The sequence below is a fragment of the Solea senegalensis genome, linkage group LG15 (assembly GCF_019176455.1).
Source record: "Solea senegalensis isolate Sse05_10M linkage group LG15, IFAPA_SoseM_1, whole genome shotgun sequence".
Classification (NCBI taxonomy): Eukaryota; Metazoa; Chordata; class Actinopteri; order Pleuronectiformes; family Soleidae; genus Solea; species Solea senegalensis.
In genome coordinates this window covers 12,298,785-12,318,260 of record NC_058035.1, presented here as the reverse complement: position 1 = coordinate 12,318,260, position 19,476 = coordinate 12,298,785, and the positions used below count along the sequence as shown (strand labels likewise).

The window sequence follows — 19,476 nt, the reverse complement described above, 5'->3', positions numbered from 1 at the left end:
GATTTAACAGGGTGAAACATTTTGTGTGAACGGATAGTACAAAGGGTCTTGTTGTGTGTGAGGACAACAAAAGCTCGATTGCATCTGTAATGTGAGCCTACATGTGTGCGCAATGGCCTCTCCAAACATGTCCAATTTCGCCCAAACTCATTAGCGCATGACAGATTTGTAATATAACTGTACATTTAAGAAGTTAAAGACCAATAAAATAAGTCAGCAAATACACACACGTCTCAGCTCCGGTGGGGGGGAGAGGGGGAGCGTGACAGAGCCCAAACATGATTTACAATTGCCAGCAAAGGATCACAAAAACTCCCCCGAACTTTCTGTCTAAATATGTGTTTTGGGAACAATCTGATAACCATATGCTTCAATAAACTGGACAAATATACTAGTGAGATAGGAGATGGTGCCTTGCTGTTATAAATGGCACGAAAAGTCTAAAGTAAACTAAATATTACCACTTTACAAATAATCATTGATGCCAAATCCATATTCGGATATCGTGAACAGGTGTGGATTTGAAGTTGCCAGTCTCTCTCCTTTGATTTTTATCAGTGTGCTGTAGTGTCTTGCTTGTTATGCAAAGTATAGGCAAACATAAGCGGCGAGTCGCTGTGGAAATAACAGATATCAGAGAGGAGTTGCTACGAAAAGTGATTTAACAATATTTAACAATAAACTGAGTAAGCTCCAGAGCAGGTGATACCTGCCCGATTCTCCTGATTAATACTTCCTCAGCTACTTCACTTTACAGTCTCTTTGCCTATTTATTATACAAAATCTATTTATTATTATTTTAGCAAACAGAAGTACCAGGTGGTGCTTTATTTTCTTCTTCAGCTTTTTGTTTGAAGGACGTTTTGAGGGGGCAATCAAAGTCCAACAACTCGCTGACCAGATTGTTGTCATCCCTAACTCGCAGCAAAGCCATTCAATGTGCCCCCCCTCCTCTTGTTCTCTCTGGCAAAGAGCTGCCGAGAGAAGAGAAAAAGAAAAGGAAACTTCTTCAAGAAAGGAAAAACATCTTAAAACATTTAATTGCAACCCGGATGCCATATGTACACCTCTTGTGCAACCCCTCAACAATGTGACTGCCTTTTAGAAAGTATGGAGTGCGCCTTTGGAGACGTGTGCGCTTTTGGAGAGGTGCGCACGTCGTGACCAGAATGACCCCGAGCACACTTACAACAAGAAGTAATTCACTTTTAATGTGCTTTGGAGTTTCCTTTCACGGGCATTTCATTGTAGCTCTCACCTCAGCTTTTGAACACAGTGTACACCAATTACAGTGGAATAGCTGTCCCTTAGAAAGAGTTTGTCTTTTTGTAAAGATTGAAGATTTTAAGCACTAAGGGGGCTGTGGCTGCAAGTCGCCCCCTTTCACCTCCCAGACTACGGTAGATTGTTGTTTTTCTTTTTATTCTGATTGCGTGTTTGCAATGCTGAACTTTGCATTCATTAGTTGCTCTTTGAGGATAACAAATAAGAACAAATGTGCATGTTCTGTAGCTGGATAAAGTTCTTACAGAATAATTACGTTAGCCACTGCATCATCAACAAGCATTAACAAAATGTCACTTCTATTAAAACTCATACAGGGGATTTTTTGTGTGGGGGGCTTTTCATATGAAATGTTGTGTCCATGATGCTTGGACCAGAATTTAAATGAAATAACATTTCCATTGTGGTGATTTTCCCATCTGAGTTGTATAGATGTATGTTGATACAATGATGCATGAGAACATCTATTTTGAGATTATTTAAACTATTTTGAGGTTATTTAGGATAAATAGGATATATTTGGGATATAAACTTGCATTGACCAGGAATAATTACCAGCAGCATAGCAACAGCCTCTGTGTGCACCACAGTCTGAGCTCACTGACATAGTTATTTGAGTGACTTGAGTTTGTCATATAAAATATGTTTATGTTTTTCTTAAATTGTTGCACTTGTGTAGTTGTAGATTAGTTAAAAGAAAAGCACATTTTCCCTTTTAACAAAGCAGAGACTTTCACATTTAGAGATAACATTTATAAATGCAATCTTTCTTCATGGTGTATTGTTGGAGTTACACCTGCAGTACTACTGATCGGCAGCTCAGTGGCGCTGTATTCACTTCTAAAAAGAAAACATTTCACATCATCACAAAAGCAGAAAAAATATTGTATTTGTACTACTCATGATTGTTTTTCGTTTAAGTGACAATATTTGTGGCTTAGTTACTTTGGTTAATGAAGAGAAGGCAATACATTTGTTGTTATTGTAGAAGACAAAATAATATATATTTTTTAAAGTAATATAAATCCATCATAAGACACCATAATAAAAATAGGTGAAGGTGAAGGTGATGATGATCTCACCACTGCAGTCTCTACTCTTTAAATGTACGCAAACTACCACACTGTTATATCTTCATTTACAAATCCATTCTTGGTTTGCTCCCAGGGCTTCATTACATTAAATGTACCCTCAATACTGAGCTTGATAAAAAATATAGTGTTCTCCTACTCTGCTCCTTCAACCTGGAATATACTACAGCCGGATTTTAAACTATCCAGGTTGATCCCACTATGGGATTTTACATTTATTTTAAGAGCACTAGAGTGAGACTCTTTGGAAACCTGTTCCTGCTTTTAGTATGTTATCTGTTTTATTTGATACTTTAACTTGTAATGTATGGCAGTATTAAATATGTATGTAAGTAAATTTACTGGTAAATTTACAAAACAGGTCTTCATTGTGAATGAGACCCTGAGATTTCTACTATAAATAAAAAACATAGGACACGTACAGATAAAACAAATAGTGATTTTGTAATAGATGAGTGGGACCTATGGTTGTTCTTAGGAATAAATATTTGAATGTATGAAATAATAATGGATTTTGATTTTAGGGTTCTAGTGGCCCAGGGAAAGATGCTTTAGAAAGTTTGTGTGTCTGTTGATGCCGCTGAACGACTTCCCAGATGGCAATAAACAGTCTATGGTCTTTTATTATTTTCCTGGCTCTGCAGATGCATGGTGTGCTGGCAGTGTCACACAGAGAAGGCAGGGAGCAGCCAGTTAACCTGTCTGCTGGACATACAGTATAACCCTCTGCAGAGTTTTCATATCTGCTGCTGAGCAGGTGGCCTGCCTCACTGTGATACTGTACACTAGGACTCTCAGTGGTGGAGTGGTAACATTTCCCCAGAATGTTCTGTTTTCCTGAGCAATCTCAGAAAATGTAGACATTGCTGAGCCTTTTTGACTATCACCAGAGTGTTTACTGACCAGGAGAAATCTTCTGAGATGTGGGTCCCAAAGAATTTGAAAAGGTGGCCATCTCAGCCTGTGTCAGATTTAATATCTTGGTAAAGAGAGTTGAGCAGCGCAGACCTTGAGTACTACCTTGCTGAACTCGATCAGAATAGAATAGAACAGAATAGAAATACTTTTTTGTATTTCATCCGCATGGGGAAATTGTTTCGACATAGTAGCAATACAAGAAAATATTATAAACATAAAATGTAATGTAACCATAAAATGTAAAATGTGCAACAGTGGGAAAAAAATAGTGCAATAATAAAGGAATGGCATAAAGGAGTGCAATGGCATACCATATGTCATGGAGAGAAAATGTGCATTGTGCAAGTGCGCAGTCAGTCTTTTTAGTTATTATTAAGTTCTGATGACTTCCTGAATCTGTCCTTGTGACAGCGGAGCTGTCTGAATCTCTTGGAGAATGTGCTCTCCTGGGCCTAGAGGATGTGGTGGAGAGGATGATCGGTGTTATCCATGATGGAAAAAATTTATTCAGCATCCTCCTCTCCACCACCGTTTCCACGGTGTCCTGCTTGCAGCCGATGATGGAGCCGGCCTTCTTTATCAGTTTGTTGAGTTTGTTAGTTTCACTGGCTCCAATGCTGCTCCCCCAGCACACCACAGCAAAGAACAGTGCGCTGGCCACAACAGACTGGTAAAATAACTCCAACATCTCGCTGCATACATCAAAGGATCGCAGCCTCCTCAGAAAGAAGAGCCTGCTCATTCCCTTCCTGTACACAGCACTGCACTTCCAGTCCAGTCTGTTGTTCAGCCTCACACCTAGGAATTTGTATTCCTCCACCATCTCAATGACCTCCCCCAGTACCTTCAAAGGTTGTGGAGCTGTCCTCTTCCTCCCCATCTCCTTGGTCTTGGGCACATTCAGAATCAGGTGGTTCTCACTGGCCCACTTCACAAAGTCAGCTACCACTGTCCTGTACTCCTCCTCCTGTCCATCCCTTATACACCCCACCACCGCAGAGTCATCAGAGAACATCTGCAAGTGGCATGACAAAGAGTCATATTTAAAGTCTCAGGTGTATATGGTGAACAGGAAGGAGGACAGCACAGTTCCCTGTGGGGCTCCTACATCACTAACCACCACATCAGACAAACCACAACCTAGTCGGACAAACTGAGGTCTGCCTGTAAGGTAGTCAGTGATCCAGGAGATGGTGGGCATGTCCACCCCCACCACCTGCAACTTCTCTCCCAGTAACAGTGGCTGGATGGTGTTGAAAGCACTGGAAAAATCAAAGAAAGTGATTCTCACAGTGCCTCCAGCACCATCCAGGTGAGCCTGAGCTCAATGCAGCAGATAGATGAGGGCGTCATCCACCCCCAGGTTGGGCTGATAAGCAAATTGGAGCGGGTCCAGTGAGGACTTTACCTGCGGTCAGAGGTGGGCCAAGACCAGCCTCTCCAGCACCTTCATCATATGGGACGTCAGAGCCACTGGGCAGTAGTCCCTGGGTTCACAGGATGTGGATGACTTTGTCCTGGGGACAGGAACTAGGCATGATGTCTTCCACAGCGCTGGGACCATCCCCTGTTGGAGGCTCAGGTTGAAGAGGTGCTGCAGGATCACAGCCAGCTGGGTAGCACAAGCCCTCAGTAGCCTGGGGCTAAGACCGTCTGGGCCTGCAGCCTTGTTCTGCTGCAGTCTCTCCAGCTGTCTTCTGACCTGGGTGGTTGTCACGGAGAGGTGGGGGGGAGATGATACACATAAACCCACATTCACTGTCTTAAGCACCCATCTCAGTTGATATTCCTGAGGAGTAAGCATGTCCATGTTAGAGGTTATTGTGAACAGAATGTCTTTACTGGGCCTCTTTGCCCGGAAATTAGCAAAGAAATGAACAAGTTCCTCTTATCTTAAAGATCCAGTGTGTTAGTGAAATCTAATGGTGAAAGTGCACATTGCAGCAGAAGAAGTTTGGGTAACTAAAGTGGCCTTTGCTTTGCATACCAGAAAAGTGAGTTCAGTTCCCATATCAAATCGAATATTTGCATGTATTTTCGACTCTGTGAGTGTTTTTACTTTTTTAAAAAGGGTTTATATCTTTGTTACTGAGCCTAAATAGGCGAAAGTGGTGTGGCCTGTTTGTCCCTCCGGGCTGCAGCAGAAACATGGCGGCGCAAGATGGCGGACTTCATTCACAACAACCTTGCAAAAGTACATAAAAAATACTTATTCCAAAGCTTCGAAAACCAAAAGTTTTTTATTTTGAATCGACTATGCTCGTATGCAACCAGACGTGTGAGGAGCATGTCTAGTTCTGTCGATAAACTCTCCGAAATGTTTCACACCGCACCTTGAAATGGAAGATCTACAAGTCATGTGGCGCCACACCAACAGCGGTCCCTGCCATTGCACATATCCATGTGACCATAAGATCAGCGCAGGCGGCTACGCCAGTGTACTTCCTGAATCGGGGTTAGCTGCTTGTTGCTGTGTTTGATAGCAGCATGTAGATGAGAAGCAGAAGAGGGAGAAAGCAGCAGCAGGAGGCGACTTTCTCGAGAAGCAGAGACGAAAAGAGGAATTTGGGAGAGAGTTGACTTCGAAACATGGATTACTGGGTGAGTGTCGCTTTACTTCGCTCTGTTTTTGCATATTACACACACAGTGCGGCTCATGTGACGGCGGCACAGCTGCTGTAGAGAGCAGGAAGACTTGTTTATCGCCACTGACTCGACTTGTTTACTGGCAAAGATGCTGCAAGTTCACAAGCAGCGAAGCGAAGTCATGCAGTAGAAACAATTCACCCACACATTAACACTGAAATGTGACATTTAATATGAACGAGTGTCATTGTCCTTGATAATCCACAATAACAATACAAGTAACGAAGTTGCCATCAAAATGATTCAATGTTTGTTTCCGGGAAGTCACAAAGCCGATTAGTTTTCTGATAAACTGTGGGGCTGTGGAAAAGTAGAGTTCCTCCTTGTAGCAGGTTTAAAGCTCCATTCTATTGTTCACTGAGTCTCATACAGTTTAAAATTAGACATCCTGTTCAACATAAACCTACAGGAAATTCAAACAAAGCACCGCTTTCAATAATAATGCCTGTAACCGCAGAGCTGTTGAGATTTGTGGGATTTTTCCTCAATGGAGCAACATCAACTGATAGAGTACACCAGACATCAGCAGCAGACCAAAGACACTAGAGGGCAGCTTGTCTTACACAGATGTGCTGTCAGTGCAAAATTACCTTCCAGACAAACTCTGTCCTGCTCTCTGCTACACCAGTCAAGAATGAGCTTGAATTTGACTGGAAAATCAATGCATGTCATGATAACAGCCTTCTTTTACTGTAGCACAAATATCAACAAAAACAAAACAAATCACATCATATGTCAATATATATTTTCATACTTTGCTTTCCTTTTTGTCACTCTTAAAGGGGAAGATTATGAGCACCTGCTTTACCCCAGTGTGCGCCTGCTCGTCTTTTTCATTGCAGTTGTTTGCATATCTGTCAATATTTGTTCTCTCTTGACCGTCTTTTGAATAAAGCAGTAATAAAAAAGTTTCTGCTATGGCTCCCTGGTGAACAGTGAGAGATCAAGACAATGAACAAATAGAAAGGGTTTTAATTTTGAGATTGTCATTAAACTTTAAATAATTGTAAAATATTTAGGATTGGTGGTGCGTAAAATATTTTTAGAATTTAAAATGGGCCACTACTGTTGAATTTGGGAATGACTGCTCTCTGGGTCTCTCTTTGCCAATGATCAGTAGTGATGTTGTGCTTACTGCCAGTTTTCACCTTGCTGTATCCAGGAGCAGCCACCCTGCAGTCACACCCAGTTTTCCATGAGAACATGACCTCCCCTCTGAAAAACAAAAGCTCTTCTTACACGAACAGTCAAATGTTGTATGAGGGGGAGCTAAGGAATGGGCGTCCACTGCTCAACAATGAGTCGGACAATGCGCATACAAAAGTCTTTGTGTGGAGTCCGTTTAGGTTTTCCTTGGGCGAGACTTGCTCTGAATGGTTTTAGATAAGTGTGGGTGGACCAGAAAGGGAACTATATTGGCAGAAAATATGTTGGATACCATTAAAAAGGCATGGAACTCCAGAGGTAGACCTGCCTAATGCACTGATATGTGTAGCGTCATTCAGTTTGTATTAATCCTGTTGTGAAAATTGCCAGTCAACATGTGTTAGTGGATATTTTCAGTTTAGACACGCTTGTCTCGATGCAACTGATCTCGCCAAACCAGTATGAGAACATGGTAAAAAAAAAAAAACTGGCAGGTATGACAGTTGTACCCTTGGAACGCAGGTAGACATCCCATTCATGGGCCTCCATTTACTCTCCATTTACTGTACATGAAAAAATCCAACTTATCACAATGCTCTGTGGCTGATTTGAAGAGGCGTAAATAATACCTGACCTCTTCTTAGGTTAGAACAAAGTAGATGGAAGGTTCTTAAACGCAGTTGCTTTTTCTTTGCAGAAAGTGGGACTTTTATCATTTGGCAGTTTTTATTATTTTATTTCAGGTATTACTTAAGATAATGATCTTTGAACCTTAAACTTTTCTTCATCTGATTGTGGCTGATGTGGAGAAACCGGTGTCCCTGCTATCAAATTGTGTGCTATAGTGTTGTAAAAACAGCACATAGGAGAGATAATGAAAAGATAATAATGCTACACTTATGAAATAACATTAATATGTAATTTCAGTGTTGCATTCAGGCTAAGTTAGATCTACTCACTCGGGCAGAAAAAAACAACTGCATTCATGTTTAGATTTCCAAAAAGTATTTCAGCAGTTATTGGTTACCAGCAAATAAATATACAGTTCTGTCTATTTCAAGTAGAACTTCCTGTCTTGTCTCACCATAAATGACTCAACTGGCTGCACGTGTTGTTGTTGGTTTGGGTGCTGGGAGGAGCCTGGTGATAGTCTTGCTTTTAGCAGAGGGAGATCTCTTAATCTCACATGGACGACTGTCTGAAAGACTGCTAAGAAACAGTGTTAGTGTGAAGAGGAATCTGAGCTCTGTAGGTCTGACAATGGCTTTGGGAGTAAGTACTAGAATTTGAACATTGTAAAAAACATTATCATTATAATGTGAAAAGCAGGCACTTAAATCAACCATTGTATCTATTGTTATTTCTATAATGTATAGTTTTACTCTAAATATCAACACTGTGTGCCATAGAGTTTGACTTAAAGGAGCTGTATGTAAGAAATGTATTAAGTCAAAAAATGACGATTCATCACAGATACAGGAAATATGTTTAACTGAAATAATAGTTAACTGGTGCAAATGTTAATTTAAATATAAATTAAATTTACAGCGTGCAAATACTGTTTATGTCATTGTTGTGGAAAAGATAGTGTAGCTTCTCGAAGGTCTATATTTGGATTCATGCAGAATTAGTTCCTCAAACTACCTGGCAACCTCGAGTGTCTGAGGAGGAAGGGCATGGGAGACGATGCTCTCCAATATTTTTTCATTTGGATTGCAGTATCCACTCTAGTTGTATGTCTTATAAATACATCACACATATATATTAAATATTAACACACTGTTGGAAGCCAAACGTCTCTGAAACTCTCCTGTGACAGTAAAGCCGCCTTCTTGTATTGTGATACATCGTGTGTGTGTGTCTGTGTTCAGAGTGCCTTGGAGGTGTACAAAGAGATGGTGCTGCTGTATGTGGAGGAGGGCCGGCGGCAGGTGAACTCTCACTGCGCGCACCTGGAACCATGGCAGATCATTGGAGCAACAATCATCACCACACTGGGAGCAATCTGGATCAAGGGCCTCCTCTTCCAGCAAGAAAGTAAGGCTTCACATGTGACACATCGCTACGATGAAGGTCTTGTGTATACTGCAGTAACGATAATACTAGGAAATAAACTAACAGCGATGCATCATGTTCACTAAGCTTTCTGAGTCATACTGTAATTTGCTTCACCTCTGGTAACCTACTTGTAACAACATGTGGTCTGAGCAATTTAGTTAATTACTTTTCTTTTAACCCTTTTAGTTTCCCTCATTCTCTGAAGTTAGTCCTCCAGTACTCTATAAGGAGAAACTTAAATTTATCTTTGTTACTGAGCAATGCATTCAATCACCAAGACTTTGTAGATATACTATCAATCAATCAATGGTTGAATTCCTCCGAAATAGAGTCGGCTCCAGCCATCATACTTCAGCTCTTTCAAGAGTAAGAAAACTAGTGGCACGTCTTTAGACTAAAGTGCTAAGTCGACATGGTTCCAGTTTTCAATGTACACTTTTGCCCCAGACACGTGAATAATAGTCACAGTCAGCTGATTAATATCTGCAGATGTACCATGGTTTCACCACAGCAGCTGTCTTGTCTTTTCTTTTTGGTTAATAGGTCTGACATCACGAATAAAGAAGCAGTGCTTTCGAATCATCAGAAAAATCCCCTACATTGGCGGAGCAGTAAGTATCTGTGGTAAATCTGTTCCCTCTTTTCCTGCAGATGTGCACTGTCTCTGCCATCGCCATGAGGCTTCATGAGTCACTCTAAGATGACTGTTTATAACAGTCTGTGTGTCTTTGTGTGTGTGTGTGTGTGGGGGTCAGACCTTTGGCACACTTAATATCACACAATAGTGATAACACTTGGTTACTTCAGGTCATTACATCACTGCCTGAGAGCTCACTTTCAGGCTTTATCAAACATGTTAGTAGTACTTGTTATTTATTTTAGGGGTGTTTTACATTACTCTATGCTTGACTCAATGCAGAAATAGTCAATGCCTCTAAATCAACTCTTCCCTCTCTCTATGGCAGATTCAGAGCCAGCTGAACAAGGCTTTGGATGACATGTCTGACAGTCTGTGCACTTTGAAGAATGGGATGAGCTACACTAAACAGCTGCCATCTAAAGGTCTCTCTCAGACACAAGTGCTAGACAAAATCCGAGAGTACCAGACTCTGAGTAAGTCTCTGTTCCCCCCCCTGAGCTTTCCCCCATTGTTCACAAACTTAACAGCTTTTATACCCCAATGTTAAACTTGTATGACCAATGACAAATCTCTCATCTGAACTATTCTGAGAAAACCAGTTTTCCAATCTCTAAAGAGACTTTGTGTCATTGCAGATGAGGTGAAATGGGAGAAAGGATGTGTTTCGGGTGCAGTGTATTGGGGTGACGAAACACTGACCAAACTGCTGGTGAAGGTATTCATCCTTGTTTTTCTGTCAGGACCTTGGCACAGAACAGAATAACATTTTAATGTTAGTTACTGTAAGCAGGACAAGGTTCAGTTTTGTACGACTAGGAAAAACTCCCTTTTTAGAAACAATTTTTGCTACAATAGTCAGTAAATGTGAGTATTTTGTCCTGCTTTATCTGTAAATGTTACCTATTCTGTATCTTTACTTATTTTATTTCTCTATCTTTGACTTAAGGTGTATGGAGATTTTGCTTGGAGCAATCCACTTCACCCAGACATCTTTCCAGGCGTAAGAAAGATGGAGGCAGAGGTTGTCAGAATGTGTTGCACACTTTTCCATGGTGGTCCCAGCTCTTGTGGCACAGTAAGTAACCATACTGTACATGCTCATAAAAATACACAGGCCAGTAAACTCGAATGGAGAAAATGTGGACTTCATATAACATTATTTACATCTACTTTGTTCAGGTTACTTCAGGGGGAACTGAGAGCATACTGATGGCCTGTAAAGCATACAGAGACATGGCGTATGAACGAGGTGTCAAATACCCTGAAATGTAAGATGAGCCGTGCGCGTGTGTGTGTGTGTGTGTCAAGGCTTGTTCTTGACCGTGACTGTTTTTGGTTTTTTTTCACGGTAACACACAGGTTTTAACCATGTTTGTGTGTTTGGTTCTGACAGTGTTGCACCTGTGAGTGTCCACGCAGCCTTTAACAAAGCAGCACATTATTTTGGTATGAAGCTGGTTCATGTGCCCCTTGACAATAAAACTATGAAAGTAGACGTGAAGGTGAGAATACAACACATATAGACTGCATGTTATTCTTAGACACTAGCTCCCCTCATATTGTTTTTTTTTTTCCATTTCAAAGGCTATGAAGAGAGCTATCGGCAAGAACACAGCCATGCTCGTGTGCTCAGCACCGCAGTTTCCACATGGAATCATGGATTCTGTTGAGGAAGTCGCTAAGGTCAGATGTGAAACATTTTCCTTTTTAATGGGCTTTCAAATGAAAACAGGGAAGTCACATGATGACACTTTCCCGTGGTGTGTTCCAGCTGGCTGTACGTTATAACCTCCCGCTGCATGTGGATGCGTGTCTTGGAGGTTTTCTCATTGGCTTCATGGCCAAGGCTGGTTATTCACTCGCACCGTTCGACTTCAGGGTAAAAGGTGTCACCAGCATGTCTGCAGACACCCACAAGGTAAGGAGTGGCTGATAATTTCCCTTCAAATAACTTGGTCTTTTAATCTGTTTTACACATCATTTTGTTGTAATAGCTAACAAAATATTGGTGCCTTAATGGAATGTAGAGAGGATTCATAGAACCACCTATGAGCTCAGCTGGCCCGAGGCAATATTTGCTGTAGTTATTTTAAAGCTGCATTGTGTATATTAATGTGTAATCTGTGTGACCTTCCTCTCCAGTATGGCTACGCCCCCAAAGGCTCCTCTGTAATCCTGTACAGTGATAAAAAATACCGTCACTACCAGTACTTTGTAGCTCCAGACTGGCAGGGGGGAATCTATGCCTCACCCTCTGTCGCAGGCTCCAGGCCAGGTGGAATCATCGCCGCCTGCTGGGCGACCATGATGCACATGGGAGAGAATGGATACTTAGATGCCACCAGGAAAATCATCAGTACAGCACGCAAAATCAAAACAGAGTAAGACACTCTGTGTGTTTATCACAATACAGAATCTCACTGTCATTCGTCTTTCCACCTTTTAACATTTTTTCTTATTGACAGAATCCGCAAGATAAAAGGAGTGTTTGTGTTTGGGGATCCGGAGGTGTCAGTAGTGGCAATAGGATCAGATGATTTTGATATTTTCCGTCTGTCTAATGCTCTGACGTCGAAGGGCTGGAATCTGAACACTCTACAGTATCCATCCAGGTATGTATTAAACAAGAATCAGTGAAACAACAGTAATAATAATAATCATTATTCACTGCTTTTAATGTGTTATGGTTTACTCTTCCACAGCATCCACATTTGTTGCACAGTTCTGCACACCAAGCCTGGAGTTGCAGATCACTTTATTCGTGAGGTCAAAGAGCAGGTTGCCATCATCATGAAGAACCCCAAAGAGAAAACTACAGGAATGGTGAGAGAGCTCTGCCTACACACCTGAAACATTTACATCTGTTTACTAAACAACTGGGTAAAATATAAGTTATTAATATAAGGTTTCAGAACAATATTTACTATATTATACATTTTAAAACAAGATGGGATATGACCACATGAGAATACCATCAACCATCCAACTACTGTGACATCTTGCAAGGATGTTCTGTGCCATCTTAAATTGGCACAGAGCATAGAACAAGCTGACTGCTAACGGTTTTGTTTGGAAGCGTTTTTGTCATTGAAGCGTTTCAACCCTTAAAGTGGTTGCATGTTTGATCAGCAATGAATTGTCAAAGATGAATTGTACTTAAAAGATAAGTAACACACCCAGTGGCTGCTACCACTACACTCTAAGGCAAATAAATATGATGGCAGATCAGCCATTCGTTTTACAGAATTTGTAAAAATGTTTGACTTTTTGAGGAAACTAAAAAAGGTGTCACTAACAGAAACACCCTTCAATGACATGTTAAACAAAATAGTTAACTGTGACTTCAGCACTATACCTGAATGAACATTGCACTGTTTGTTACATGTATTTAAAACAAAAACAGACTTTATCATGGAACTAACATGTTGGACAGAGATTTAAAACAAGATTAAGTATCATCAAAAATATGAGCAGCGATACTCTAATGCAATGAGGAAACGTTTAAGATATGAATGGTTTGTTTACAACCATCGATTGTCACTTTACTGTCGGAGAAGAGCAAAGAAACCAAAACATAATCATGCTTAAGAAGCTGAAATCATAAAACTCTTATTTCATTAACAAAAATGAAAAACACTGAAACCAATGACTAGTTTTAGTAATAAATTAATAGATTCATTGTTGCAGTACTCAGAGTCACAAATGGAAGGCTTAAATTGCAGCTTTAGTGATTGTGTTGTTTTAAATTGCGACATGAAAACAAATGAATTATTGAGCAATTATGCTCCACTGTGTTTTCCTCACTTATTCTTGCTTGAGAATTGTGTTTTCGTTTACCACTGGGACTTGTTCTGCTCCTCAAGGTCGTACCTGAGTCAAATCCTAACACACACATACACATGCTGTACATATACTTTCAGATTTATCTTGACCAAAACAACCCGAGGATCTCGGTATCTCTAAAGTCCATCATGATTAAGCTTTCAGAAGTCCACGTTGCTTCTCTATCAGAATATTCCAGTGATAACTGCATGTAATCTATGGATGACACAAACATACTTACTCAACATAGTGTTACTGATTTTCAAATAATAATGTGTTACAAATACAAACTTTAAAAATAAGTGAGTACGATAAAACCCACAGCTAACAAGACAATATTAATAAAGGGGAGTTGTGAGACGATAATTAGCCACTAACTGCTACACTGTGCACCGATGCACTCGCTCATGTTTCAGGGAGCGATCTATGGCATGGCCCAGTCCATCCCAGACAGATCCATGGTGACAGAGATCTCCCGAGGCTTCCTCGACTGTCTCTACAGCACTGAGGTGCGCGACACCGGCCACATGAACGGCAACGGCAAAGCCCACTGAAACAGAATTGGGGCCCCTCGCAGCCTGAGCACACTGCATGCTTGTTTCCTCTAGAGCTCTGATTTAACTGCTCAACGGTTGCCTTACCTTGCACACCTACAACATGGGAGAACATCTGTGAAGCACAAGCCACTGTCATTTTAATCAGGCCACGGGGGAGAATCACATGTAATTCTGTGCCCAAAGGGCTCAGAGAAGTGACAACTTTTTGGTCTTTTCATTTAATTAACTCAATGACGTAGAACTGTGTGACTTATGTTTTTAATGTTCATATTCATTTTTTAGCTTTTGTCAAATGCATATGTCTGGCATAATTTCATTGTGAATTCATTCAGATTTAATTTCTTTAAACTCCAGAAACATTTCAGCTTGCAAACACTGCTTCAATGACTCGGCAAAAAAATTATACTCTTTAGAAACTCTGTGCTGCCCTCTAGCATGAAATCTGATGTACTGCTCCAGACTGGCTCTAAACGTGGAGGTGTGTCGAGCTGTGTTTGAATACCATTTTCACCATCATATAGAAATAGTTTGCTGGAAAATAGCATTTAAATGAGAATGCACTGCTATGCCCTGACAAGAACATATCAGGTAAATCTGTAATTCACTTGAAACTACACTTCTCTGACTTTATGTCTGTTTATTCTTGTTTGCACTGTGTTTGATGACATTCAGTTTTTTTTTAAGTCTATATTTGTGGTCTAACATCCACCGTGATAGGGATTGAGGACGGAGGGAGAATAACTTGCAATGCGTGATCTTTAAATACAACAAATTGTCTTTAAATGTAAGTGAGGGACAAGTTGCAACCAGGAAAATGCATATTTGAGAGTGGAAAGAGGAATCCAAAGATTACCAGCCATTATTTTTATTTTTTTTCCAGAATTGGGGAAGAACTTGCGCATAGTCGTTGGTTTGTAAAACAACTATCTTATCTTATAATAACAGACTGGACTGAAAGATGTTTCCAACCCTGGTCTAGTGTATATTGCACACTTTTACTCAGTCTGCAGAGTCACCTGTGTACTACCTTATTTTAATTATTTAAATCTACCTCAGTTTCTGCTCATCCACTTATATACATTCTAACAGGGCAACTGTTTTTATTTTCCATTTATAACAGAAACTGCAATAGTGTTGTCAGTAATAATCCGTTCAGCAGGAAATGTGTGCATTTAACAATAAGTTGTTGTTTTGGTGTCACAAGGTAACACCAAAAGGACCTTGTGTTGTTCTCATGACGTGTGCTCTTAACATTTTTGCTTCTTGATTTTGTATTTCCATGTTTGTGCAATATGTTTTCCTTTTTAATGAATGAGAAATGAATGGGAATACTCCACTATCAATGTTATGTTATTAGAGGCATTGTATTGAAGATGTTATTGGTGTAATTTACCATTCGTGTTTATTAGTCACTTAATTTGTGAGGCTTTTCTTAACGACCTGTGATTTTACACACGGAGCAGTTTTACAAAGATGATAGATGAATGTATTTTAGCTTATTACGTGCAGGGACGTTTTTTCATCTTTTGTTCATTCACACCTGGTTAAAAGACTAATGACAGATATTAGGACATTAACAGCTCCACTAAACCCATCCATCTTCAATTACTGCAGCCAGTGACAGGATGTGGAGACATGCCTGTGCAAAACAAACAAACAAGGGCTTCTCCAACAACAAACAACCATCCAATTTGCTTTTTAGACAAACGTATGATGAATGAATGGCAAAGAAATATCTTTTTAATAAAACTGTTTAATTCAAATTCCTGTGTAACTGACAGTAATTATTCTCTATTAGTTTTCTGTCTGTAAATCCAAGCAATGCCTGTCGCTCCGTTATTGTCCAATGTGTTTGACAGGCTTCCAAAGTAGCAGGTGACTTACAAAGGGACGCTGCAAGATGCAAGAGCCATTGGTAGAAATCACTACATCAAGTTCCGCTCTTGCTTCCTCACGCGAAGGAACAAAGAGTTTGTGTGACCTTGATTGTTACTTAGGAGGCACCTGCAGGTTTCTATTAGCAAATGATCCACAGCAAACACTGTTAATCCACTCAGAGCCGTTAACATTTAACACTGCAGATGGTGCGCACAGTTGTTTCCACTGAAAAGCATCAGTCTCAGCTCAATTAAAGCAACATGATGGATAGAGAAAGTGATTTTAATGACGGTAAAGTACGAATGTATTTGGGACATAAGCTGTGACAGAGGCACACATTGAGTTGGTAGCAACTGGCCCTTTAGTTGTTCTTGAAGATGTTGAAGAAGAAATGCGGTGTAATTAATAGTGGAATGGTTACTGAGGAATGAATTGAATCCTTATACTGTAATATGTAAATGTGATTTTATAGCAAAGATACCATATTCACCAAACCACCACCATCAAAAATATATTGGACCCTTTACAGATGGCTATAGAATGAAAGTAACTAGTTCATATCCTTTTTGCAGGTCAAATACACCGATCACTGACTCCCGCTGCTTATTTCTTTACTGTGAAAACTGTGTTGGTCACATCAGAGATGCTTGGTCAATGAAGGTGGCCAAAGTGATGTCACGCTGCGACAAGCCTCCACAGTCATGTGTGCTGAGAGTGATTTGAACCTAGAGGAACAAACATGAAAACTGTGACTATGACACTCATCAGATGACTTGGACAACTGGACAATTTTTTTTCTGGTTAAATGTTGAGTGCAATTGCTTTAGGTTGTTGGTTAATCCAGACAAATATCTAAAATATCTGCCGTGTAAAAACTGAATAGTTTCTAGTTTATTAAGCAGTCTTCAGCGTCCCAAACACAAGTTAGAGAAACCACAACAATTAACTGGAACCTTCATTGAACCCTTTCAGTCTCTCCTTTAGTTTGATCAATTTGAAAGTTTTACCTCTTTATGAAATGAATACATATAAATGATGTCGATGAAAATACTTCTCATCCCATTGACTTGTGTGATCTGAGTTGTGATTTAATATTTTTGGTGAGCCACAGAAGATTGTCAGCATTTTAAATAAGCCATGACCTTCTTAAGTTTAGGAGTGGCTGTTTACAATGTGAACTGAAACATGGGGTACATGATCCCAGTACGTGTGAGGTGATATATTCACTCATGATCAGAGAGTTCTCTGCAAGAACAAAAGAAGTTGGTTCTCTATCCCAAGGCTCCCTTGTTTGGGAGTTCTTTCAGATTGTTCTTTAGATTAGTAAGAAATGTCCTGAGCAGAACTAACTTTGTTCTTGTTCTTGTCACCTCAAGAACAAGTCCAAATGCATCTGTTCTTGCAGAGTATGTACAAGCCTTAAGGGTTGGAATCTTCTCTTTATACCTTATTATAGACATTGAACCACTCAGGATGATGGTCCATCTTCTCTGCTTGTAGAGCCACTCTGGACATGAAACCAAAAGCCTGAAATGGCAGAAAAAATGAATGCGGCAGTAGCATAATACACACAATCTACTTATTCACAACTACGACTACAAACCTGATTGAAGTCTTTAAACACAAACTCTTTGTAAATGGCGTCCCGGCCCACGACCTCCACCCACTGAGCGTTGCGTAGCAGGGGGAGTAGGTGAGTTCTCTCCTCTTCATTCAGACTCTGTATCTTACCAGCCTGTTGACAGAGCAGCAACAGAGCAGCTGATTTTCGAGGGGCAGTTACACAAACACAAACAGTGATTGGTCGCACAGTATCACATCTGGAAACAATGAGTGCATTCTTGCTGTAAAAAAACTAACTAGGCATGTGGTGGTGTTGGGGGAGGTTCGGGGGAGGTTCGGGGGTGGGGGAACTCTTTTTTTTTTTTTGGTCATTCTGTTCATAATCTTGTCGCATGATGCAGAGTCACATGCTTTTAAAATCAATTTAACTCCCCGTAAACCCGCCTCCCACATCTTAACTGCACTGACAACATTTCTGTACATTGTGCAAACAGAACTGTTGTAGAATCAAGAGGGGACGTTAAAGGCTTCGTGAGTCATCATGCTCATATATTCCACAAGATGAAACAGATGATATGACCCCGGCCTCAAACAAAGTGATGACATCACTGGGTGTCATAGCAACACTCTAATCACCTTTATCTGTGGAGTGAATGAGCAGAGCACAAACAAAAGCCACTGGCTTAAACCATTTGTGCTTGTGGCTCAGTGTATATACACACACACACACACAGGTGCAAAATGTGCTTATATCCTATCCTTAAATAACAAGTAGACACTTATAGATTTATGAGCATTTCTCAGCCTGCAGTAAAACATGATTTAACATCAACAGGTCTGTGAGGTAATCAGCAGGCGTGTGATGGTGCAGAGGTTGTGTACTCACCATGTTTGCAGAGCGCCTTCACACACAGAGAGAATTCAGCTTTCAGAGACAAATCTGCTGTCACAGGCAGTGAGTGCAACAGGAATGAACCCATCTAACACACATGAGCTGAGCTGTGTGTGGGTCCTGCTCACAGCTGCCCCTAGAGAAGCCTGAACAGAAATGCTCCCTGCTGATTGGCTGCACAGCCACTTGTCAACACAGGTTTAATCATAAACTGCCATCTGTTGCACAAGGTACACATGGTGAGGTTTTGTAGCCGGAGATTCAACACAAAGGCCAGTGCACAAGTGTTTGCTGGGTGACGAAAGGATGAATTTTCCATCTCCCCCACTCTTTAATAATCTATTCTGTGTTGTGTATGCACATATTTATATACATAAAAGTCATATAAGTATACTTTTTTTTTTTTCCTGACACATTTGTAACTTTCTTGGATTATGGTAAACTGGCGGCCCCCCACATCGATGACCTGCGACCTACCACTTAATATCACATCATTATGAAAACATTCAACATTAAATGACATGTTGCACATAAGCTTGTTTGGTATTTTAATTACACTTGTCCACTTTGTTATTTATTTAATTTTAGATGTAGTTATTTATGTATTTCTCTGTTTTTTGCATCGTTGGCATGTTTTTAATTTTGAAGTTAACATCATTCCACATTAAAAACGTACGCTTTTACTTTGAAACTATGTGAGATATCCTCATGAATATGATGATAGAATATTGTGCTATAATTTTAAACTCATATTGCTCACTTGCTACCATTCTTTATTCCTCTCTTGACCAGACTATATGCTCATTGGCTCCCAGGTCAATTCAGTTTGAAACTGCTGGAACATGGTGACCTGCTAAGTGCGATGTTTTATTACTGGTCTTAGAAATTGTGTGTCTGTATGCTGCAGCTACTTTGATTCCTCTGTGTTCATACATAAACCCAAATATTGAAGCCCTGCTTACAAATGATACTCTACAAATG

At 40.3% G+C, this 19,476-nt stretch overlaps 3 protein-coding genes across 4 annotated transcripts; 1 reads left to right on the top strand and 2 right to left on the bottom strand.

Annotated features, from left to right (window-relative positions):
• Nucleotides 1–3,331: 3,331 nt before the first annotated feature.
• On the bottom strand, nucleotides 3,332–4,745 carry LOC122782107. Its single transcript, XM_044046314.1, has 2 exons — nucleotides 4,702–4,745; nucleotides 3,332–4,308 (listed from the first exon to the last, which is right to left on the bottom strand). Exon 2 carries the CDS (start codon nucleotides 4,306–4,308, stop codon nucleotides 3,451–3,453), a length of 858 nt encoding a protein of 285 aa, XP_043902249.1. The 5' UTR covers nucleotides 4,702–4,745; the 3' UTR covers nucleotides 3,332–3,450.
• A 990-nt stretch (nucleotides 4,746–5,735) lies between these two features.
• sgpl1 (sphingosine-1-phosphate lyase 1) lies at nucleotides 5,736–15,925 on the top strand. Of its 2 annotated transcripts, none has more exons than XM_044045809.1 (14): nucleotides 5,736–5,894; nucleotides 8,957–9,122; nucleotides 9,687–9,754; nucleotides 10,109–10,256; nucleotides 10,419–10,498; nucleotides 10,730–10,858; nucleotides 10,963–11,051; nucleotides 11,177–11,285; nucleotides 11,368–11,466; nucleotides 11,555–11,701; nucleotides 11,926–12,164; nucleotides 12,249–12,395; nucleotides 12,486–12,606; nucleotides 14,022–15,925. In XM_044045809.1, the coding sequence occupies exons 1-14, from the start codon at nucleotides 5,883–5,885 to the stop codon at nucleotides 14,157–14,159; spliced, it is 1,692 nt and encodes a 563-aa protein (XP_043901744.1). In that variant the 5' UTR covers nucleotides 5,736–5,882; the 3' UTR covers nucleotides 14,160–15,925. The 2 variants fall into 2 exon arrangements, with proteins under 2 accessions (XP_043901744.1, XP_043901743.1); XM_044045808.1 differs by lacking the exon at nucleotides 5,736–5,894 and adding an exon at nucleotides 8,245–8,357.
• Nucleotides 15,926–16,306: 381 nt separating this feature from the next.
• Nucleotides 16,307–18,616, bottom strand: pcbd1 (pterin-4 alpha-carbinolamine dehydratase/dimerization cofactor of hepatocyte nuclear factor 1 alpha). Its single transcript, XM_044045811.1, has 4 exons — nucleotides 18,490–18,616; nucleotides 17,644–17,775; nucleotides 17,487–17,567; nucleotides 16,307–16,765 (listed from the first exon to the last, which is right to left on the bottom strand). Exons 1-4 carry the CDS (start codon nucleotides 18,490–18,492, stop codon nucleotides 16,673–16,675), a joined length of 309 nt encoding a protein of 102 aa, XP_043901746.1. The 5' UTR covers nucleotides 18,493–18,616; the 3' UTR covers nucleotides 16,307–16,672.
• Nucleotides 18,617–19,476: the final 860 nt, after the last annotated feature.

Bases quoted from the DNA above. Each gene is read 5' to 3' on its own strand.
- LOC122782107 (XM_044046314.1), bottom strand. From the start codon at position 4,308: ATGTTCTCTGATGACTCTGCGGTGGTGGGGTGTATAAGGGATGGACAG.
- sgpl1 (XM_044045809.1), top strand. The intron at 9,123-9,686 runs GTAAGGCTTCAC...TTTGGTTAATAG, and splicing joins CCTCCTCTTCCAGCAAGAAA to GTCTGACATCACGAATAAAG. The intron at 11,467-11,554 runs GTCAGATGTGAA...GGTGTGTTCCAG, and splicing joins CTGTTGAGGAAGTCGCTAAG to CTGGCTGTACGTTATAACCT.
- pcbd1 (XM_044045811.1), bottom strand. The intron at 17,568-17,643 runs GTTTGTAGTCGT...CTGCCATTTCAG, and splicing joins TGTTTAAAGACTTCAATCAG to GCTTTTGGTTTCATGTCCAG. The intron at 16,766-17,486 runs GTATAAAGAGAA...TTGTTCCTCTAG, and splicing joins GGTTCAATGTCTATAATAAG to GTTCAAATCACTCTCAGCAC.